General features: G+C 40.4%; 2 protein-coding genes across 2 annotated transcripts in view; both read left to right on the top strand.

The window, feature by feature from the left end:
- The window catches only part of LOC129771297 (uncharacterized), a 28616-nt gene extending 17362 nt beyond the window's left edge, over window positions 1-11254 (top strand). Inside the window, exon 2 of the mRNA XM_055774787.1 lies at window positions 7683-11254. Within this exon, the coding sequence (XP_055630762.1) occupies window positions 8025-9065 (1041 nt within the window). The 5' untranslated portion in view covers window positions 7683-8024 and the 3' untranslated portion in view covers window positions 9066-11254. The remainder of the gene's footprint in view (window positions 1-7682) is intronic.
- On the top strand, window positions 10027-10665 carry LOC129766450 (uncharacterized protein K02A2.6-like). The gene has a single exon (XM_055766982.1). It carries the CDS (start codon window positions 10027-10029, stop codon window positions 10663-10665), a length of 639 nt encoding a protein of 212 aa, XP_055622957.1.
- Window positions 11255-24999: the final 13745 nt, after the last annotated feature.

The raw sequence follows: 24999 nt of genomic DNA, 5'->3' as shown, positions 1-24999 counted from the left end.
AACTTTTAAAATTATGACATCATACTTTTTTTTATTACAAATATGTCTGTTCTTTTTGATTACAAGAAATGAATATTCGCTCGGTTAATCGAATACTGAAAAACAATTATTCGAATGAATCGAATATTTAAAAATGACCCCACGATTAATCGACAATTGAATAAACGAAAAATTCAAATCCATTTCCACAGTCCTCTGTATATTTATACCGTTTCCCCTCGCACACTTATTGACGTCATGGTCACACCTTTATTCCACACATCTTGCTTAACATTATGTTCAATTTTTAGAGCGTAAACCATCTGTCGATTTTTTCACTGTTTACATTTTCTTGCCACAAATCGTTGCCACTTTTTTCTCTCATGTTCCACTTCTCTTCTCTGCTTTAAATTTAAATAACAAAAATAATGACAGAACAAATATTTTCATTTCTAATTAACCCTCCTGTACTCGCGTGCAAAATCATAACACGTATACTCGCGCACGGTGTCACAGACCGAAAATTGAACTTCTCTGTAATGTTGCCATTGTGTATTTTTCAGACTTTATTGGCATTTATTTGAAGAAGAGGGTATGATTGAATGAAAAAACTCAAAAAAATATGTTTTTTCATCTTTATCATGCTTTAATAGTCATCTAAATCAGCCTCTTCAAAACAGAGCAATTTTTGATACTCCAACAACAAACATATTTTTTAAATATCATGCAGTTGTTGCGTATTATTCGAGTCTTTTGTCAAAGAGAAGAATATATAACAGTGATTTTCAACCGGTGGGGAATTCCCTCCTAGTGGGGAATTTGGTCATTAAAAGGGGGAATTCTGCAAGGGATTATTGCACATTTACTTCGCTTTGAATTTAACAATGATTAACAAAAATTGCCACAAAAACTTTTTTGGATACGCTAAAATTTGCGATCCTCTGAAATATTTCCAAATCTGGAATGTAATGTTCGATTGAACAACTTCACAATGGGCCTGATCACGAACGTCACTTCACGGTGAAAACGAAGTGAGTTGTATACAACGTTATTACGGCTGCCACCGTGTGTGTAGAATCCGGAAGAATTCATCCGTCGTGACAACTTCGATGAACTCGGTGTTATTATGAATACCACGATACTGTGACGTCACGGGGAAAAACAACTATATTTGTCACTTGTGTTTTAGATGATGAAAGCTAGTCACGCGGAATGGAGTAAGTTTAATTTCGGATTTATTTAGATTTTTTGCCAAAAATTTTGAATCTTGTCTTGTTTTTTAAGAAATAAAAGATAAACAAGCAGCAATTTACCGGCTTGGTGGCATTTTCAAAACGAAATCCTGACGTATCCAGAGGATGTAAATTTGTTTATTTGGACTCGATAAATGCGCTATGGGATGTAATTGAGGACTAAAAATGTAGCTCCCGTAGACCGATTGAAACAGGGCGAAAAGTCTAATTTCGATTGTCCTAAATGAATAGAAATTTTTTGTTTCTATTTTAAGGATTAGACTAACAGAGAGTTGGAACCCCATAAAATGACGAAGAAGGCCACTGGCCCAAAACGATCATTATGATTGATTATGTATAATATTGATTTGATGATAGTTTGAATATAAAATAATAACTGTAATGTTTTTACAACATTGCAGAGCTGGTTTTTGTAATTCAAACATTCTCAATTGGTGGACAAGGCCCTAAGGGGCTGTCCACATACCACGTGGACAGTAAAAGCATGATTTTAGACACCCCCCTCCCCCTCCGTGGACAAGCGTGGACATTTCTTATACCCCTCCCCCTGTTGTCCACGTGGACATTCCTCCGGTTTTGAGGAAAAAATCAAGAAATTCTATTTTTTCGCTTAAATTTCCATATGTTTATTGATAAAAATTATAGCCTTACCAATGGTAACGATTTGTCTTGAAATCTTCGATGTTTTTCAACATTGTCCGAGAGCTCATTATTTTCTTCCGAATTCCATTCACGTTATCTCCATATCCATTTTAAAATACCCTTTGTGAGCTTATTCTCGAGTATTTTTGTTAAAGCTGGCTGGCTGCTTGAGTTTTCAGAAAATCAGACAATGAAATCAACCACTTTGTTTGAAAACAGAATGTTCTCGTCTAAACATCAATGACTTTCGCTTTTACAGGTTCGGTAGTGCCTGATGGCTATAATGAACCTAGTAAAAACAAAAAATCTGCAGTATCATCGTGATCGATGATTCCGTGGACCTACAACCCTTAATTGATAAATCATGCTGAATATTGGCCTGAAAAATTCATGCCGATTCTAAGGAAAAAACCAAAAGCATATTTTTGTAGGCATACATCTTTTCGATCATAGATTAATGGATATTTCAGCATCCTTCATGCAACTTGAGAATTCCATCCTCTGGTTCTGGATCGTTGATTTTCATACGTTCAGCTGCTAGCAGTACTTGTTGGAATTCATCGAAACTAGTTGCTTGGTAGAAGCTCATGATACAGATTTTCTTCCAGTCCTACCAGACCCAGCCATAACTTTCTTCAAGCGAAAACCTGCTTCGGGGTTTCATTCACTTGCTAAGATTTTTTTTAACTCAACATTCTTGTAAATGATTTGCCCTTTACAATTCGCTACAAATATGAATTTTCGTCGCGTTTATAAAACGAATCGCAGATTGAGATAAGTCCCTTCAAGTGTTTTCGGTAAAATAAACCCTTATTCCTGAATCCGGTCGGATTTAAAATTAGCACAATGTTGCGTTCTTTAAGAGGGTATTCTAGTCTAAAAATTTGAAAAAAATCAATTTTGACGTAGGATTACGTCTTTCGGGAACATATTGGGGTACAAATTGAAAATCGATAATCGAGCACTTCGTGAAAACTGTCCAATTTCAAACGCTTATTGCTCAGTCATTTCATGATGGATTGATGAATTTTTCGCGTCAATCGATTTCGGCACTCAATAACAATTTTTTATATTGAAGAAAATAATATATGTCATGAAACTAACTATCGAACAATTGAAAAATCTCAACCCTTATCCTAACGGAAATACCCACTTCTAATTGGTCGAAATTGACGACACATGCGGCGGGTCCCAAACAGAGACATCGAAACCAAGCTGCCTGGGGGAAATCAACATTGTGAATACATGAAAGGAGGGGAAACTTTTGTTTCTACCGAGATGTGTTCCCTAACAGACACATCAAAATCAAGGTGCCCAGGGGAAATCGGCATTGCAAATATATGTAAGTCGGGGGCATTTTTATATTGCAAGTAAGGTGAGTGACACGTTTAATTCTAGCAAATAAATTTAAATTAACTTTAATGTTGGTTGTTTCGTAGAATTTAATATCCATGACCGATCGTGTATTGTGAAAAATTTAGCACAAGTGTAAGTGTGAAATTGTATATGGTAGAAGTTGTGTTAAAAATGAATTGATCTATGAAACAATTTATTTCTATTTTCATAAATAAAAACCAGATCGTGTTCCCGCTCGAGAGCGGGTCGTTTGGTTTAAGCTGTCTGTTTTGTTGTGTTTATTTTCATCCAAGTAAAGTTTATACGGCGAGAAAATTTGGAAAAGTAACAACCAAACCAAACGGCCACCAAAACATTATCAAAGAGTTTAACGATGAAATTCTTCAAACATATCCAAAATCAACAGACAGCCTAACGGAATCCTACGTCAACTATGCGGTCGTGTCTCGTACACAACCCTCCTGTGACTTTTTAATTTTTTTTCTTCATATTTCTCTAATTCAGACATTTAGGAATATACCATAGAAGAGACTTTTTGAAAATCTAATTATTTACCAAGTTATAGCCATTTTAGTGATGCGATATCTTATCTAGTACGGCTATAACAATTAACTTCAAACGCGTTTTTCTCGAAATATGTTTTTCAAACTGGTTTACACGATATCTCAAGTTCTACTTATCCGATCAATGTTTATATGTATACAATCTGTATGTATCTTTCTATCGCGTGAACCTATAAAAAATCATAATTTCGTAACTTTACTATTTTAAAAAAAACAAGAAACTAAAAAAAAGTTTTTAACAGCAGTTTTTTCCTTCAAATTTCCGCCATTTTATCAAAAAACACATTTTTGACTTGTCCGAGGTTCATACGATAGTGGCATCTTTACTGATTCAGAATCTGTTCAAATTTCCGCCATTTTATCAAAAAACACGTTTTTGACTTGTCCGAGGTTCATACGATAGAGGCATATTTACTGATTCAGAATCTGTTCGATTTGTTTGTTTCAGAGAACCAGAAGTGCTGGAATCTTGTACGCCATGGCACAACTTTTTTTTGAACCCCCTTACTCGATCAGCTTCTAATTATGGATATATACTTTTCCGTTCAATTTTTTGTTTCATTGATATAACAAATAGTGATATAATGGATGGTAAACATATTCTTTGTTTTACTTTTTCGGAGCTCGAACAAACGTCCGAAATTCGTGTCTCTATCCCCCTTAATCTCATCGAGTCAAGTCCTATCGGATTGTACAAATATTGCAACCTTGAAATCTGTAGTGAATCTACTAATTCATGTGCATGAAAGATTAATCTTTTCTTTTAATTAATCAGCAGTAGCAGCATGAACTTTCCAGACAACTAAAAAAAAGCGTATTACAAAAATTACCAGACATCAATGAAGAACAACATCATTGCAAGAAAAAGATCTCCAGAGATACGGCCCGTACACTCATGGAAGAATTTGTTTTTCGTTTCAATGTTCAGAAATCCTTGAGTTCTCGAAAACAAACCAAACAGTTTTGTCATCAAGAGCAAAAGCTGAATTCAATCCGCACTTAAGTCGTGATTTTTAATACTAAACAAAATCCAACATTCTTTGTGTTATTGGGTGTCTTTATCCTGGCGGATTTAATGGCCCTCTATTACTGATTGGAATAAATTGGACCCTAGTTCATGTGCGTTACCTTCAGAATATACATCTCAGGAAAGAGGTTCAGTCATATGAAAAAATATGGATGTTTGACCGAGCAGCACTCTCAGGCAGTTCAGTATTTTTATTGATGAATACTGAGTACTCAGGGCGGGCGTGAAGTTCAAAGAATCGTGTAAATTTAAAACAGATCTCATTCAATTTTGACTTCTAACTTGAATGTTCTACTTTAAAAAATACTTAACGTTTCCACGTGGACAATATCAAAACCCCGTCCCCCCTCACCGTGGACAAGCGTGGACATTTTCGTAACCCCTACCCCCCCTAAAGTTGTCCACGTGGTATGCGGACAGCCCCTAATCAGGACGATAGCTACATCGAGTAACGTCATTGATCTTTTGTTTTACGTAATAGACATTTTCAATAAAATTTTGAAGACATACTTTGAATGAAAGAATATTTAAGTTTCAAATAAGGAAAAAATGAATCTATCATTGCAAAGCTTTCAAATTTATAATTTTTAAATTATTCTCTAGTTTTTTTCCCATAATTTTGATATCCGTCTAAAGAAAATCTGAATCATTTTCTGCTTTTGGCAAATTCATTGAAACTCATCAGATGTTTCATATGAAAATTATGCTTCTGACCGACGCTACTGACCAGTTTCTGTTTAAACAGTTATATCAAACCTCATGTCCCGTATATCAAAATCCTCGAGAATGGGAAGGATAAGAGGATTAAACTTCAGAATCCCATAAGGGAGTAGCTCAGATTATACTGATCATGAGATGGAAAAATTCGGGTTTATTCTGAGATATAGAAGATATTAGAAGATATAAATTGTAGAAACGGTTCTTAAAAAATGATTCTAACGTTGACCTATACTAAATACTTCTCACTATTCAAACGAGTAAGACAGAACTGAGTACAAGAGTATGCGAGATATCGAGTTTAATAACTCATGATAGTCATACTTTATCTCTAGAGTAATTTATAGACAGAGGAAATAAAATTACATTCTCATATGTTCAACAACTACATTATTCAAGAGCAACCAAGAATTCCTCCTCATTTTTGAACCAGCGTTTAATTCAGCAAACTAACGCACCAAGCAAATGATTCATGGAAAGAGTCCGAATAGTTGGATTGAAATACCGAATCATCGAGATATAATCGCAAACTTGTCATTCTAAAACATACTAAAACATTATGCAACTGACATGTCTCTTATAAACGGGAATAAACTCTTTCACTTTTTTTTTATCCCATTTATTTATTTAAGGCTCATTAGCATTTTAGCAGTAAAGGAGCCGAATTTTAATCGTGTACATGTCACATGGTTATCATATCTATAATTAGCACATTACATAGTTGCCATTCGCCAGTATTCCTTCTATACCATTACATATGGTACATTCACACAGTAGCCATTTAGGCGTAAGAGTATTCTTTCTGTTCTTCCATTATCCAGTTAGACCAACGGACAGCGGAGACAATTGATTGATCATTGTTGAGTTATTTATAGAACAGCAGCCCGATGTGTCTTGCAGAGCAGAGCAGTTGTATGGTTGAATCGATCTTATTTCGACCGTGGATCGATCTCCATCGCTGATGATTGTTGCGTGGACGTAGCTATTCTGTAACAACACAAAGATGGTCAATGAGGGCCCTGAGTTTTGAACTCACGATCGATCGCTTACTAAGCGAACGCGTAACCAATGTCGTTACGGAGACCCCCCAACTCTTTCACTTCACGGAGTTCATTTTTACACGCAACTGTCCGTGACAATTGTGTGGCACGGACTGAAGTACATGAGGCAGTGTGTCATGTGCTGACCATAAACGGCAACCCTGCGCGTTGGCTGTAAACATCAATGCCCACTTCTGCTGATCGCAGCGACCCACGTCATTTTGTCCTCTTTTACTCTTCAACCGTCAAGCAGGTAAGACGTGCGGAAACCTGGTTTCACTACCCCTTTTCCCCAACGTTAGTTCGGGACTGCACAATGGCGATCCTGCCAGGAGTTGCAGTTTATTCTCTTTTCTTTTCGTTTATTGCAACGTAATGTAATTGTCGATCCGAAATAAAAAATACCAATATTACGTTGGGAAAAAGGGGCCAATTTTTGTTTACGTTGAAAAACAAATTGTGCTTGAAGTGAGGTTGGGTCCACGGCTAGACCTAACGCTAAGTGGAATAGAGCGATTGGTGTGGCTCTTGTGGCTGAATATTTCCGTGAGCGGATCAAAGAATCGCGCTGAGCGGGTTTCAACAACCGCGCTGGATAGGAGGAAATAAGCCAAGCGTGTGAAACAGCGCTTAGGGCGGGTCAAATAGACCACGCAGAGCTATGTTTGTAGGAATCACAGTGAGCGGATCAAAGTATCGCGCAGAGCGGGTTTAAATAGCTGCGCTGAAAAGAAGAAAACAAGTCAAACGAGTAAAACCACTGAGCGGGTCGAATAGACCGCGCAGAGTAAAGTTTGTAAAAATCATTGTGAGCGGATCGAAGAATCGCGCTGTGCGGGTTAATATAACCGCGCCGAAACGAAAGGAAAACAAGGTAGGAAAGAGAGCGCAGAGCGAGTAAAAAACCACCGTGCTAAGCGTGTCGGAAAACCTCGCGGAGCAGGTTATTAGGGACGTGATGAACAAACCGAACATAAGAATTACAGTATATCCGAAAAAAAAATTTCTCTTGCAACTATGTGCTACAAGAGAAGCGGATCTTCAAATCGCTCTCTAGAATAAGATGCAATGAATTAATTCGCATCGTTTTAATGTATCATTGCAGATTTTAGGTGCTAATAATGGAAAATACGTTCGCCGTATAGTCGACTCCGACTCGGATGGCAATGAAGTGCGTAGCAATCCCGATAAGAAATGCACAGACTCGATAGAGGCCGGAGTAACGAGACATCAAGAACCATTTCGCAGAGATTCTGAGGATTTGTCTGACGATAAAGCCGTCGGTAGTAGCGGGGAGAGTGATTCTGATTCGGATGATGAAATGCTAAACTCGCCAGCGTACTCTTCAAGACCGCCGTCAGCTTCTCCATCGACCTCAGGAACAACAGCTCAGAAGGACACAATCTAGATAGCATCAGAACTTGGCAATGCTGAACGGATTGACCGCATGGAGAAGATTCTGAACAACATAAATGACGCTCTGACCCGTTTTCAAGCTGTGTCAATCCCGAATAACGAAGTTGACAAAAGTTGGGGATTTTCTGAAAACGTGGACCAGCGTAGAAGCGGCAAAGGTTCCTCCTCCAACATAAGATGGGACCACCTGAAACCATTTCCGAGTGGAATCGCAGCAAACAAGATGTGGGAGGAGTGGAACCGCTACATCGATAATTTTGAAATAGCGGCCTCGCTTAACAGTGTGCTGGACCCCGTGAAGAGAACCCAACTATTGTACCTGACTATGGGCGCCGAATTACAGGGAATCGTCAACGCCGCAAAACTTTGTCCGAGCTTGTCGCACTCGAGTTGCTACAGCTCCTTCGTGACGAACATCCAAAACTATCTGAGATCGATGACAGATACCGCGGCCGAACATGAGGCATTTTCGCGAATGGTACAAGGAACCGATGAATCTGCAGTGGCTTTCCACGCACGCCTAATGGGAAAGGTTAGGTCATGCAACTACAGCGTTGATGATGTAGATCGGTTTGTGCGAGCGCAGCTTCTGGCAGGCCTTAGGAACCGGGAACTAGTCAAACAGGCTAGGACATACGGCTACGATACGAACTTTATCGTCCAATCAGCGACACGGAATGAGGCATTCGAGTCCGAAAGTAAGCACCGACACGATTTCAATATTTTGGAAGTTAGATGCGGCCATGGTAGGTCATTAAACGGTCAGCCGAATCGTAGACGTGATGATACATTCGGTGAACCACCAGCGAAACAACAGCGTTACGATGCGACCAGTCGGCGATTACAAGGGCGGAGGTGTACCCGATGTTTTCTCTTCAATCATAGAAACGGACAATGCGCAGCACTCAGTCGGAATTGCAACAAATGCGGTAAACGTGGCCATTTTGCGGCGGCTTGTCGACGGAAGCAGATTAACACTATGCAGAGCAGACACGATTTCAACAAATTTCCGAACAAATTTGATATGCCAGACGAAGAGAAACAGGATGATAAACAGGTATTAGCTGATTAACAATATGTACAACCTATATATTTTTCAACTTGTTGAAAATAAAGAAATCGATACTTCAAGAACTAAACTGGTTTATATACAATATCACATTTCCATTCTACTTAGATGATTAACGTGCTTTCACTCGAGGATGCCATATTCGCCTGTTCTGTTGGAACATCAACTCCCATACGATTCCTTATTGACTCAGGTGCGGACGTAAACGTTATTGGAGGGAATGATTGGATCCAACTACGACGTGAAGCACGAATGGGAGCAGCGAAACTAGAAATAATGAAAGCCCCTGACAGGAAACTTCATGCATATGGGTCCCAAGAACCGATGGTCGTCGAATGCACCATCAAAGCAAAAATCACAGCTGTAGAATCCACTAAACCAGGCATAACCGCCGTCTTTCATGTTATACCGAGAGGAACTAGATCACTGCTGGGACGGTCTACGTCGAGTGACATGGGATTGTTACGCATAGGAAACATCAACCACTGCGAAGTAACATAGAACAAAAATCTATTCCCAAAAATCAAGAGAAATTTCGAGGCGAGCGTTAACACGAGCCGATGGTTGGGCTCTCAGGTTAAGCCCATACCGTTACGATATCGAATATGTTCGAGGCATGGAGAATATAGCCGATCCACCCTCTAGGCTTTACAATGGAGAAGACGCACCGTTCGATGAAGATAGCAGCCCGTGGGAAATAGCAACTCTTGAAGCGAATTCAGTCGAATTTTTAACTGAGGCAGAAATTAGACACGCCACAACACAGGACGAGATTCTACAGAAATTAGTGGATGCATTGGAAACAGGAATTTAGACTCAAGAATTACGAAGATATCACACGATTGAGAAGGATCTATCTGTTCGAGATGGTATCGTCATTAAAACTGGATGTGCAGTGGTACCGAAAGCACTCTAAACCCACGCTTTGGAGGTGGCACACGAGGGACACCCGTCAACCGCAAAAATGAAAAGTATCATGCGCCAGCGTGTGTGGTGGCCCGGTATGCCCAAGGATGTTTCCAATTCGTCGTGTAAACCATGTTGTGTAAACGGGAAGCCGGAAAGAACAACACCAATGAAAAGAGTGTTTATTCCGAAAACAGCTTGGGATACTATAGCGTTGGATTTCAATGGACCTCATGTAAAACTCGGAGGTATTCTCATCCTTGTAATAGTCGATTATAAATCACGATACATTATCACAAAACCTGTGAAATCGACTAACTTCGAGTGCACAAAAAAAGTTCTCGATAACGTGTTCGAGAAGGAAGGTTTCCCGAAAATCATAAAAGTAGATAACGGCCCTCCATTCAATGGAAAAGATTTCGCGGAATATTGCAAACAACGGGATATTTCGTTGATATTCTCGACACCACTATTTCCGCAGCAAAACGGCTTGGCGGAAAGTTATATGAAACTAATTAATAGAGCCATGGCGGTGGCCATAACGAATAAAACAAATTATGTAGAAGAGTTGAAGAAAGCAGTAAGTGCACATAATGCAGCTGCCCACAGCATTACAAAAATACCGCCTGAAGAGATCATGTACGGACGTAAAATCAAACGTGGATTGCCTCTGCTCCAACGTAGAGAATCCGTTTGAAGATCCGATGAAGATCTCTTGCACCGGAGGGATCTGGAAGCTAAGCTAGCGGGAAAAATGCGCGAGATAATCGACGAGGTGCTCGCGATTGTAGAGTTAAGCCAGGGGATCACGTTGTCGTCGAGAAACATACCCGCGCCAAAGGAGATCCTCGCTTCTCTCCAACCAGGCACACTGTTGTGGAAGAACGTAATGGCAACCTAGTCCTCAGCGATGAAAATGGGAAATTCTCCAAGCGGCATGTATCATAGATTAAAAAAGTCAAACAATGGCGTGAAACAGGTACGGTTTCATCTAACGGAAATAATGGAAATACGAACAGTCCGAAGCGATCCACTCGTGAGCGACGTGCACCGGCACTCCTGGATGACTACGTCTGTTCGATAAATCCAGTCGAGAACCAACCTACCGAAATCGTTCGACCTAAAAAGAATATATAAAAATCAACAGATACATCCAAAAATTTATCTTTTTTTCTTATTAGTTTTATTTCAAATTTTACGTCGACACGGCCAACACATCTGAACTCGAACAACCGTTATTTTCCGATAATGATACAAATACAATGGCTGTCAAAACATACCCCTAAGGAACATACTGAAATGGAATACACACAATGGAAATGTAACGAACATAGAATAAAATAGAAAACACTCAGGAAAGAAATTAACTATCTGGCCTAGAATTCTATTTCAATATAATTCAATATCTTAACCCAATTAAATTTTCATTCTCCAACCAAACAATAGTTTTTTCCTTCGTTTATTTTTTTTTTGAGAAGGGGGTGGATGTGTGGCACGGACTGAAGTACATGAGGCAGTGTGTCATGTGCTGACCATAAACGGCAACCCTGCGCGTTGGCTGTAAACATCAATGCCCACTTCTGCTGATCGCAGCGACCCACGTCATTTTGTCCTCTTTTACTCTTCAACCGTCAAGCAGGTAAGACGTGCGGAAACCTGGTTTCACTACCCCTTTTCCCCAACGTTAGTTCGGGACTGCACAACAATGATGATAGACACAAAAAGATTAAGTGAAGTGTAAGTGACGTGGAAGCGTTTGTGACAGTGATGTTCGTGATTAGGCCCAATAATTGAAAGACTTTCATCAGAGAATGATGATGGAACAGACTTTATATACCTTTTTTGTAATCAGATACAAGTACAAACTCATATTTGTTGCGAATATAACTTGAAAATCGTTTGTATTCTTTCATTTTCTTTTTTTTTCTTTCTTTATTAAAGAGATTTTCAGCCAAAGGCTGGTTCATCTCTAAATTATTCTTTCATTATTTTACTGATATGTTACTGATTTTCTTACAAAATACTGATAGGGGGAAGCACCGGGATTAATTTTCGTAAAGGGGGGGAATGGAGCAGAAAAGGTTGAAAACCACTGATATATAACGACCTTCTAGATAATTACCAGATGATAAAGGTTCTGGATATAATATTCTAACTAAGTAAGCTAAGAAATAATGCTTTTTTTAGATGGGGCATGAAAAGATTATATAAAAGGATTTCTAGGAACTTCCTTTTCTTTTTCTTGTTTTCTCGTCGATATTGTCCATTATAAAAAAATATCCCCGAAAATGTAACTGTTAAAAATTAGTATAAGCCACCGATTAGTTTATAGTTTACTGTTTACAATTATATCACAATTGAAATTCTTTCACAAGTTCGTATATGTATGACCATTATATTTAGCGAATAACTATACGAAAGTCAAACACTTATATTTTGCTTTTGAACGTATGAATCTAACGACGAATAGTTAATATATGGATCCGGATATGGATCAGTTCAATCCAGTTACAAAAGAGGCTAAAATCAAATAAGAGTAGTCAGCTAATAATATTATGCATTGTATGCAATAAATATTCCACGCCACGCCACATTGATTTATACATTTCATTCAACAATATTCTAGAATATGAAAAAAGGCACTTGTCCAAAAAAGTTACTCCTATACTCGCGTCGGTGTGTCAGACTGAAAGTGTTAAAAAAGTGACACACACCCTGTTGAAAATAAATTTTCAACAGGGTGTGTGTCACTTTTTGACAATTAAATTTAAGTTATAGTTTTACGTACAATAGAATATAAGTAGATAACAATTATTTAAATTTCCATGGTTTTGAGTAGTATTGTTCTTTTTATTATAGTCACTCAGTGACATGTCGATCTACTTGTCGCTATCTGTATGTGTTGACCAAGACGTGATAAAAATGAAGGTGCGTTGAGGCAAGTGTTGCTAACACACCCCTTTGTACCAATACACCTTCTTCTTCTTGAATGGCGTTAACGTTCCCTGTGGAACTTTTGCCGTTTTTTTTTATACAGACTTATCTCACTTCTTAACTAGGCGAACCTAGCCAGAATTTTCACCTGCCCCCGGGCTTCTGAATGCCAAAGGGGGACTAGGCTCTGCGGAATGCACGTATCTGCATGCTCGTGCTGTTTTAGTCCTGACCGAGGAATTGTCGGACAATCGCGCAGGTGCTAAGGATGACCGACTTTTGGATGCCGGCCAATTCCTTCTCCATATTCAACACCTTTAGCGCTTCCAGAAGTGTCTTCGGGACAATTCCAGTTCCAGAGAGAACGACTGGAACAATTCTTGGGACCTCCCTTAGCCCCCACAGTTCCTTGAGCTCCACGGCCAATGGTCGGTACTTGCAGATTTTGCGACCGTGGGTCTCCTCCAGATTCTGGTTCAGTGGAATAGCGACATCGATGATGGTGACTTAGCGGTCGCTCTTGTCGTAAACCATTATATCTGGGCGGTTGTGGTGGATCGAGAGGTCGGTCAGAACAGTGCGATCCCAGTACAGCTTGAAACGGTCATTTTCCAGGACAGGTGCAGGCAGGTACCGGTAGTTTGGTACGTTGTCTTCCAGTAGAGCACATTGGAGCGCCAGTTGTCGAGTTTTTCCGTCAGCTGGTGAGCTCCCAGCTGGCGAAGTTCAGTAGGCCGCACGATCACAGCAACTTGGCGACATAATTTCGCCGATCTGCTGCCTCTTTTGTACGCCATCAGTCTTCCAATTGCGGCGCGCTTGTTTAGGATCCGTTGCTCCAATCTCCTTCGCCATGGAGGCTCACGCCTTTCACGGAGATGTTGGAGCAGTCTGCCTCTTGGCCTAATACGGTATCCTAAACTTTTGGCGGTCGCCACAGCAGCGCAGTAAACTTCCAGTTGCAGCTCCTCCATGTTCTCAGCTTCAACCAAGTGCAGCGGAAGAACGTGCTCGTTCATGAGCTCTACTGCACTTGTCAGCCTGCGGGAATGCTGCAACTTCGGGATCCTGGGACGTGACAATGGGTCTGTGTCGCGGAACTGTGAGATCGCCTCGTCGTAGTGGAAGACCAGATCGCGTAGTAGTTGTTGATCTGGCTGTGGGTCTTCCGGCTCAGGGGGTTGTTGTACTGTGGCCTCCACTGGTGCTGATTCGCGTGCCCCACTCACGAATGAATTGCTCAGCCGTACTGAACTTCGTCTCGACACATCGCTTGCTCTGTTGTTCCTGGAGCTTATTTCTCTCTGCACCTGCTGCTTGATCTCGTCGATTTGCGTTTGGGAGAGCATGTTGTTGCGTACTATCGCTCTACGCCTCGCGTTCATCGCGTACTGATCAAGCCTCCCGACGAACTCTGGATACGCTTCCTCGAACATTGTTAGTATTCGAGGGCGACCGCTCATGTCTGTCTCCAAATCAGTGCAGATGTAATAGGCGCGGATCACGAATTCGTTCATTTCGTGTGTCCACATGATCCGGCGCCTAGTGGTACCCACGAGTGTGGACGACTGCCGTCTGGCAGTCACAACACGCCTCGTAGGCGCAGCGTTTCGTTGGTGATGTCGATGGCTGCTGTTTCCGTGTGGCGGTAGCTCTTCGGGTTGAACCCGGCTGGTGACCCGCTCTTGCACCTCGCCCTCCAGCCGCTGGCCACTCGCTTTTACTCCCGTTCCAGGACCAGCTCCAGTTCGGGGACCCTCCTCGGGCGATCGCATTCTAAGTATTCTTCGTGAACGTAGCTCCATTTTCTGGGTGTATCTCCTTTGCCCGGGAGACAGCGGGTTGGCAAGGCCTCCATGACCCGGGAGGCCTTCCCCGGGAGATATATAGCGCTCTGACTCGCTCGCACCCCCTCACTTAGCCACTTTCGACACCCGTTCTCGGAGCCAAGACCAGGTGTGTGTTTCCAGTTCACGCCCGATCTAAAAATGTCGTCATATGATCTTCGTGGAGGCGTGAGATAGGAACATTTGAGACCAACGGGCAGGCTCCTACCCTAGTGTTGATCCCCATTTGAGAACCAAATTTTTTTTTTTTTTTTTTTGGCAAGGAGGTGGAGATCTTCAATAGACACCCAATCGCCATGTTGACTGAGTAGTGTGAGATTTCTACTCACTAAAATCACCTCCTTGTACTTCATACCAGACGTTCCCCGGAACCACCAATTGGTATTACTTCGGGGAGGAGGCTGTGCTTATGCACTCATTGCTCAATGTTTGTTCTGGTTACTCTTTGATCTTCTCTCCATCTTCGTTGAAGTTCTACCATTATTTTACATATTGCGCGGTTCACTGCATTCCACGTGTTCTCTTCTTTACACATTGCCTGTATTATATTTCCAGCATTCACATCGGGACCGCTCGCTAAGATCATTTCTTGTCTCTCTGTGAAGAATCGAGGACAGTCAAAAACCACATGCTCCGGTGTTTCTTCTATTTGATCGCACAAAGGACAGAGCGGTGAACTTGCGTGTCCGAATCTGTGCAAGTACCGTCGGAAACATCCGTGGCCTGACAGAAATTGCGTCAGGTGGAAATTCACTTCACCATGTTTGCGATCAATCCAATTTGCGATGTTCGGTATCAATCGATGGGTCCATCGACCGTTGGATGTGTTGTTCCATTCCTGCTGCCACTTCTGAATCGAGTCTAATTTTGCTCTTTTCCGCACTTCTCTGTTTCTTTGCACATTCGTCGTTTTTTGTTTGTAGCATACGCTGTCTTCGACTAGAATGATGTCGATGGGAATCATTCCCGCTATGACGTATACTGCTTCCGCAGATATCGTCCGATATGCGCTCGCTACTCTCATCGCCATTACTCTAAGTGTTCTGTTTAGCAGAGTACGATTTTGTTTCACTCCGAGTGCTGCCACCCAGACCGGGCCGCCGTAACGGAGTATCGACGTGGATACACTGGCAAGAAGGCGCTTCTTACTGCTACATGGTCCTGCATTATTCGGCATAATTCTTGCCATCCCTGCCACGACCCTTGCTGCTTTCTCACATGCGTATTTTACATGACTCTTGAATTTAAGTCGGTCATCGATGATAACACCCAAATATTTCAGCTCTCGTTTGGACGTAATTTTGTGATCCCCAACAATGATTTCTGCTTGATCCACCACTCTGCAATTGCTGATCAGCACCATTTCTGTTTTCTGGTGTGCTATGTGTAATTTTGCATTCTTCATCCATTCATCAACAATTTGAATTGACTCTGTAGCCAACATTTCAACTTCCTCTCTTGTCTCGCCAATCACTGTCAGCGAAATATCATCTGCGAAGCCAGTTATCTTCACGCCCTGCGGAAGCTTCAGCGTTAACACTTCGTCGTACATCCCGTTCCACAGCGTTGGACCTAGGATGGATCCTTGTGGGACACCCGCTGTGATATTGTACGTTTTTCGTCCTGTCTCTGTGTCGTAGATAAGAACCCGGTTTTGGAAATAACTTTTCATGATCTTGCACACATAGTCGGGAACTAACAATCTATGCAACGCCTCGGCGATGGCTTCCCAGCTGGCACTGTTGAATGCATTCTTTACATCGATCGTTATCACTGCACAGTAGCGATCTCCACACCTTTTCTTCATCAGTGCTTTTCTGGCTGTCTCAGTGACTGACAGGATAGCATCCACTGTGGATCTATCTTTCCGAAACCCGAACTGCATCTTCGAGAGACCGTGCTCACTTTCTGTGCACCTTGTTATTCTATTGAGATCCTCTCCAACAGTTTCCCTAGAGTGTCCAGAAGGCAAATGGGCCTATAAGAGGATGGCTCACCAGGTGGCTTTCCTGGTTTTGGCAGTAGAACCAATTTCTGCCTCTTCCAGATATCTGGAAAGTTTCCTTCATTCAGGCATTTTTGCAGCGTTTCCCTAAACAATTCGGGGTATGCTTGCACCGCTGTTTTGAGTGCCACGTTGGGAATTCCATCTGGACCTGGGGCTTTGTTCACCTTCAGCTTCTTTGCTGCCGTTATCAGCTCGTCTATTGACACCCTCTCTACGTTTTCTTCATCATGATTGTACGGCGTAGGTGGCCAACTCACCGAATCGTGTTGCGGAAAGAGCACTTCTATGATACGCTTCAATTTATTTGGGCACCCTTCTCTGGGTATCGATGGACCTTTGAGTTTTGACAACACCACTCTATAAGCATTACCCCAGGGGTTCGCTTCTGCGTCCCGGCACAGCTCTTTGAAACAGTTCCGTCTACTGCGACTGATTTCATGCTTAAGTAAGGTTCTTGCCTCTCTGAACGCTACCCTGCACTCTGCTCTGTCAGTTACAGTCTTAGCCCTTTGCATTCTTCTCCTGGCTCGGAGGCAGCTCGTCCGGAGAGAGTTAATTGTTTCATTCCACCAATAGACCGATCGTCGTTCGTTTTTTGGCGTTATTTTTCGTGGCATTGCGATGTCACATGCTCGGACAACATTCTCTGTCAATTCGCTTGCATTTAAATTGGTGACAGGTCGCTCCATTTGGAGTGCTTCCAGAAAGAGATTTTTGTCGAACAATTTTATCTTCCACTTTCGACCGTCTTCTATCATCCCTCGTCTTGTTGATGAGTTCTTATTGCAGATTGTGTAGCGAACCGCTTTGTGATCACTGTGAGTATAGCTATCGCAGACTCTCCAGTTCATATTTGGTGCCAGTGTCGGGGTGCAAAATGTGACATCTAAAGGGTGTGTCACATCAAATTGCATCACGGAAAAAACGCTGTAGAAATTCGCCCAGTAGACCGATCCTTTTGAAAATTTTAGACAGTAAAATAAAAACTATTAAACAACTTTTGGCATTTTCTTTTTATTCATACTTTGAGCCCTAGCCCGTATGCTCGCACCTTCCTCTTTACCCCGTCCATAAGGTTCTGTACAACGTCAGGTTGTAGTTTTTTTTGAACAGAAATCCATTTTCTCTTGAAGTCCGCCTCCGATTTGACAACTTTTGAGTTCTTCCGGAAGGGCCTGCTTCATAATCGCCCAATATTTCTCTATTGGACGAAGCTCCGGCGCGTTGGGCGGGTTCATTTCCTTTGGCACGAAGGTGACCCCGTTGGCTTCGTACCACTCCAACACGTCCTCTGAATAGTGTCACGAAGCGAGATCCGGCCAGAAGATGGTCGGGCCCTCGTGCTGCTTCAATAGAGGTAGTAAGCGCTTCTGTAGGCACTCCTTAAGGTAAACCTGCCCGTTTACCGTGCCGGTCATCACGAAGGGGGCGCTCCGCTTTCCGCAAGAGCAGATCGCTTGCCACACCATGTACTTTTTGGCAAACTTGGATAGTTTCTGCTTGCGAATCTCCTCTGGAACGCTGAATTTATCCTCTGCGGAGAAGAACAACAGGCCTGGAAGCTGACGAAAATCCGCTTTAATGTAGGTTTCGTCGTCCATTACCAGGCAATGCAGCTTCGTCAGCATTTCGGTGTACCGCTTCCGGGCTCGCGTCTTCCCCACCATGTTTTGCTTTCGTCGCGGTTAGGAGCCTTCTGAACCTTGTATGTACGCAGGCCCTTCCGCTGCTTGGTCCGCTGGACGAATGAACTTGACAAATTCAGCTTATTGGCGACATCCCGGACCGAACTTCTCCGATCACGTCTAAACTGCTTAACTACGCAGCAAAACAATCTTATCTAGAACAGAAAATAATTATCAGAGACAATTTTCGTTCAAGATTTTTCCTTAACTGCATAGAAGGCAATTTTTCATTAATTGTGTATAACCGTATGCTCTCTTTCGTCTGCAATGATGTCAGGGCAAAAGTACTTATGTGTATGAGTTCCAAACTATTGATATATAAAAATATTGTTATATCCAAAAAATCTAAAACAAAAATAGAAAAATAGAAATGTTTTACAGAAATGTCTGTAAATTTACAAACATATTTGTAAATCTGGCATCTCTGGTGGTCTGAGAATTTATTGCAAGAAATCGCTTGAAAACATGCATGAATTTGCTTGAAAATGAAGTAGATTGAGTCCGCACCACTTAGGTATTAACTAGCGTCATTTATTAATACTTAGTTGAGATTTCTTAAGCCAAATAACACGCCTTGAATGTATTCCGAGGGGCAAGCTCTGGACTACGCGTGACCACAGCGCAAGTCGGAGGAAATTTCTCTGACGAAAAATCCCCCGGCCAGAACGGGAATCGAACCCGAACACCCGGCATGATAATGTGAGACGCTAACCACTCGGCCACGGATGTACCAATACATGCGATACGCTAAACGATGACGAACGACGAATAACGAAGCTAGAGAGAATCGCAAAGTCGTAGTGTTGATGTTTTCTTAGAAATGAACGAATTATTGATTTCTCGGTCTGACAGACCAATGCGCGAGTATAGGAGTGTTAAAGTGCTCAAAACATCTCTTCCTAAACAACCTCTCAGATCTAACCATTGTCAGCTCATTTGGCAAAGAATTCCAAAAAGCGATACCTCTCATGAAAAACAGGAAGTGGGTTATATTTGTTGTATAACCGCAAGGGTGACGTAGGACTATCGTTGATTTAGTGATCATTTGTATTTAGTTGCATTTGAATCAATTCTGAATGAATGAATAAATGAATATTTGGGGAACTTCGAAAACGAGAGCGGTACGTTGGAGGCACAATATTCAGTAAAAGAAACAATCACAGAAAAGTTTTATAATACATAATACATTACTTGTATTGTGATATGATTTGTATTCCTTTTCCAACAGACAAAATATCTGTTGCATCAAATCAGTCTACATAATTTTTGCGTTCGCTCATCCTTTCTCACAACACCCATTTCTCATTTGCGAAATTGTTGAGTAAACATCGTTTTCTAGTGCTCGTAGAGTGGGAATTTCTTCTTAAGATTCATTGCAGCTCTAATAAATTGCCGAAAGTCGTGGTCTTACGTTGATCGCACTTGATTAAAAAATCACAAAACCAAATGTATTTGGTCGCAGTATTATATGGATAGAACACATTAAAATAAACTCTTTCGCTTGAATGTGTTATTCAATTCCAAGGGGAATTGGTAGATTATTTTTCAGCAACGATGACATCTTTCCGGAATCTTCTCTATACTGGAAGGCAACCAAACGAAAAGAGTTCCGCGCGTGTATGTGTGTGTGTGGTGGCTGCTCCGATGTCTTAAGTGGAACCGTTTTTCGATGCTGATATTCTCTTGATCGCTTGTGATCTTTTTCACTGATGGAGCATCCATTTTTGCCGTTCTTCACCTTCCGGTCGATAGTTAGGTTCTCGAAGTATCGTTTTAGTACTCTGCTGACCGTGGATTGGACGATTCCCAGCATCTTACCGATGTCCCGATGTGACAACTCCGGATTCTCGAAATGAGTGCACAGGATTAATTCACGACGCTCTTTTTCGTTCGACGACATTTTTCCAAATTTACGAAAAATTGACAGTGAAGCATGGCCAACGTGATCTATATACTCTTATCTGATTATAAGCGAAAGCTGAAGATATAATTCCTAAAAATTAAATTTCTACAGCGTTTTTTCCGTGATGCAATTTGATGTGACACACACTTTATAATGGATTCCTGGCCGTTTCTATGGAAGGTGCTGGTGGATCCTTCATTTACCAGTTTCACATTCAGCTTTGCCAAGGCCTCGAGCAAGCTAAATCCCCTTGCATTTGTAAGTCTGCTCCCCCACTCCACTGCCCAAGCATTAAAATCCCCACCGATAACAACGGGATTCCGTCCGATGAGCTGTTCTGTCAAATTAAAGAGCATCCTGTCAAATTGCTCAATCGTCCATCTCGGGGGTGCATAACAACTGCATACGAAGAGTCCGTTAATTTTGGCAATCACGAACCCTTCGTATGCGGTGGATACCACTTCTTGTATTGGGTATCTCCCCATCGTCATTAGTGCGGCTATGTTGGCTTTATCGGCCAGCCAATTTCCATTGCTCGAAGGGACTTGGTACGGTTCAGCTATGATCGCCACATCGCATTTTGTTTCTGCTGTAGACTGCCATAGCAGTTGTTGTGCAGTGTCACAGTGGTTTAGGTTTATCTGTGTTATCTCCATTTTGCCATTGCCGCCATCGCCTTTTTAAAGATCGGACATCTCGGGCCTCTCGAAGCGTGAGCATTTTCAGAGTCTGTTGAGCAGAGCATGCATCTAGGTGGTTTGGTGCAATCCTTTGCCAAGTGCCCCTTATCACCACACCAACTTTTGCCGTCTCAACGTATGTATTAACCTAGGTAGTGCGGACTGAATCAAAACGGCTGTCAAAAAAGATCCAATTGAAATGTCAAAAGAGATCCAACGATCAGGAGTGTTATTTTTCTTATGATAATCAACACTATAAAAAAAATATTGTTGTCAAGGGCAAAAATAATTAAAATTATAAAATGAACGAACTATATTTTTCCGTCAATTGTTCAATTAACCATTGCATCTCTGAAAGAGCATCTAAGCCATTCACTGAGAAACGCATTTTTAATGTCCCAAACAATCATTTTTTCCACTTTTTCCCAAAATGACGTTTTACAAAAATTTATAACTTTCGAACCACTTAACCGATTTAGATGATCGACACATCAAATTGAAGCCAATGAGTTTTAATTGAGAAATATTGAACTTGCAGATAATATGGATCCTATTTTCGTAATTATTGATTGTAGTCGTTTTTTAATGTTTTCATGGTTTTGGACTAGGGGGCACCATATTTTTTTATATTTTTTCTTGAAAGCTTAGAATGTTTTTCATAAAATATCTTGATATCAGATATGCTATTTTTTCGTTTTTGAAATATGATTTTTCAATACTAATCGATGGTTCGAAAAACAATTTTCCCCATTTTTCCCACTACAAAAAGTCATAACTTTTGAACTATTGGACCGATTCATATCATCGGTATATTAAATTGAAGCTTACGAGTAATTTTTCTTTGAAAAAATATTCCTTTGAGATAAAATTGAATTTTTGCTTTTGTAATTATTGATTGAGTTAGTTTTTCATAGTTTTCTCGGTTAAAGATAGGAGCGCTATATTTTTTTATATTTTTTATGGAAAGCTGAGGATTATTTACCTAACATATCTCGATATCAAAGATGCTATAATTATCGTTTTTAAGTTATAATTTTGTAAATTTAACATTTAACATATTCATATGTGACTAAACTAGACCTATGCTACAAGAATCCAATCTTCCCGCAAGTGTGATATTATTGGCTTGGCTTATTGGCTTCAATTTAATATATCGATCATCTAAATCGGTGTATTCAAATTAATCAAATGTTATGATTTTTTGCAGAAAGTTATTTTTGGACAAAGGGGGAAAATGATTTTTTGAACCACCGGTTAACTTTGAAAAATCATATCTAAAAAACGAAAAAATAGCATCTCTGATATCGAGATATGTTATGTAAAAAATCCTCAGCTTTCAAGAAAAAATTTAAAAAAATATAGCGCCAAAGTCATAAAAAATAAAAAACGACTAAAATCAATAAATACTAAAATATAATTATTCTTTTCGCAAGTTAAATATTTTTTAATAAAAGGCTAGGTCATTAGTTTCAATTTTATATGTCGATCATCTAAATCGGTTCAGTGATTCAAAAGTTATTGATTTTCGTTTGTCATTTTTGGGAAAAAGTGGAAAAAATAGATTTTTCGGACCACTTAATAACTTATGTGTTGTAAGTGTGTTTAAATGTTTCAACGATCTACATATACATACATACACATACATACGCGTTGTTAATTTTTTATAAAATTCATTATTTCTTCGTTGATATATTGGACATCACCCAAAGGCTTGCGGTCTTGTCGTTGATGAAATTTATAAGAAAATGCAGTGTATACCATCCGCCATGCAAGGCTATACAAGTTTTAGATCACCACACGGCCATGAACCATGTCTGTGGTAACAATATCGAACAGTAACCCATATTTCGTCATAAGCAGACCCGAAAGCGAATGTAAATTGTTGAAAATAGAATGAAAATTTTTATTCGATGTTGTTCAAATACTTAGAAGACATAGTCCTGACCCTAACTTAACTATTTTCAATAAATCTCCTTGCATTTCAGCAAAACAATCTTATCTAGAACAGAAAATAATTATCAGAGACAATTTTCGTTCAAGATTTTTCCTTAACTGCATAGAAGGCAATTTTTCATTAATTGTGTATAACCGTATGCTCTCTTTCGTCTGCAATGATGTCAGGGCAAAAGTACTTATGTGTATGAGTTCCAAACTATTGATATATAAAAATATTGTTATATCCAAAAAATCTAAAACAAAAATAGAAAAATAGAAATGTTTTACAGAAATGTCTGTAAATTTACAAACATATTTGTAAATCTGGCATCTCTGGTGGTCTGAGAATTTATTGCAAGAAATCGCTTGAAAACATGCATGAATTTGCTTGAAAATGAAGTAGATTGAGTCCGCACCACTTAGGTATTAACTAGCGTCATTTATTAATACTTAGTTGAGATTTCTTAAGCCAAATAACACGCCTTGAATGTATTCCGAGGGGCAAGCTCTGGACTACGCGTGACCACAGCGCAAGTCGGAGGAAATTTCTCTGACGAAAAATCCCCCGGCCAGAACGGGAATCGAACCCGAACACCCGGCATGATAATGTGAGACGCTAACCACTCGGCCACGGATGTACCAATACATGCGATACGCTAAACGATGACGAACGACGAATAACGAAGCTAGAGAGAATCGCAAAGTCGTAGTGTTGATGTTTTCTTAGAAATGAACGAATTATTGATTTCTCGGTCTGACAGACCAATGCGCGAGTATAGGAGTGTTAAAGTGCTCAAAACATCTCTTCCTAAACAACCTCTCAGATCTAACCATTGTCAGCTCATTTGGCAAAGAATTCCAAAAAGCGATACCTCTCATGAAAAACAGGAAGTGGGTTATATTTGTTGTATAACCGCAAGGGTGACGTAGGACTATCGTTGATTTAGTGATCATTTGTATTTAGTTGCATTTGAATCAATTCTGAATGAATGAATAAATGAATATTTGGGGAACTTCGAAAACGAGAGCGGTACGTTGGAGGCACAATATTCAGTAAAAGAAACAATCACAGAAAAGTTTTATAATACATAATACATTACTTGTATTGTGATATGATTTGTATTCCTTTTCCAACAGACAAAATATCTGTTGCATCAAATCAGTCTACATAATTTTTGCGTTCGCTCATCCTTTCTCACAACACCCATTTCTCATTTGCGAAATTGTTGAGTAAACATCGTTTTCTAGTGCTCGTAGAGTGGGAATTTCTTCTTAAGATTCATTGCAGCTCTAATAAATTGCCGAAAGTCGTGGTCTTACGTTGATCGCACTTGATTAAAAAATCACAAAACCAAATGTATTTGGTCGCAGTATTATATGGATAGAACACATTAAAATAAACTCTTTCGCTTGAATGTGTTATTCAATTCCAAGGGGAATTGGTAGATTATTTTTCAGCAACGATGACATCTTTCCGGAATCTTCTCTATACTGGAAGGCAACCAAACGAAAAGAGTTCCGCGCGTGTATGTGTGTGTGTGGTGGCTGCTCCGATGTCTTAAGTGGAACCGTTTTTCGATGCTGATATTCTCTTGATCGCTTGATGCTGATTCAGTGGCATCACTCTCCAGGCTCTTGGTGACACCGTTCATCAGCGCTTTCATGATGAACGAAGTTAGCTTCACATGCTCCAATCGCTGTTCAATTATAACTGAGTGGATATACGAGCGGCGCTCGCTTATATACCGATTGGTGATTTTAATAGCCTGTTTTGAAAGCAATTTTAAGGCTATTGGAATAAGTTTTTGGATCAAAAAGTAACAAGTATATAACGCGTAGACATTTTATTTTTCTAATGAAGTGTTAATCATACCATTCCGTTCAGTTGTTTAGGAGCTATTTGTTACTAAACTACTGTCTGTATCCCGGAAAGTCTCAGTATCAAGAGACCCCTCGAACTGTGTCTCAGGATCGGCTTACTACTGGGTAATTGGAGGGGCTTCGCGGATCAAATAAAATATTTTCTCCATCATATTGCT

Source organism: Toxorhynchites rutilus, chromosome 2, assembly GCF_029784135.1.
Source record: "Toxorhynchites rutilus septentrionalis strain SRP chromosome 2, ASM2978413v1, whole genome shotgun sequence".
Classification (NCBI taxonomy): domain Eukaryota; kingdom Metazoa; phylum Arthropoda; class Insecta; order Diptera; family Culicidae; genus Toxorhynchites; species Toxorhynchites rutilus.
Note: the sequence above shows the minus strand (reverse complement) of the source record. Positions and strands in the feature narration are given on the sequence as shown.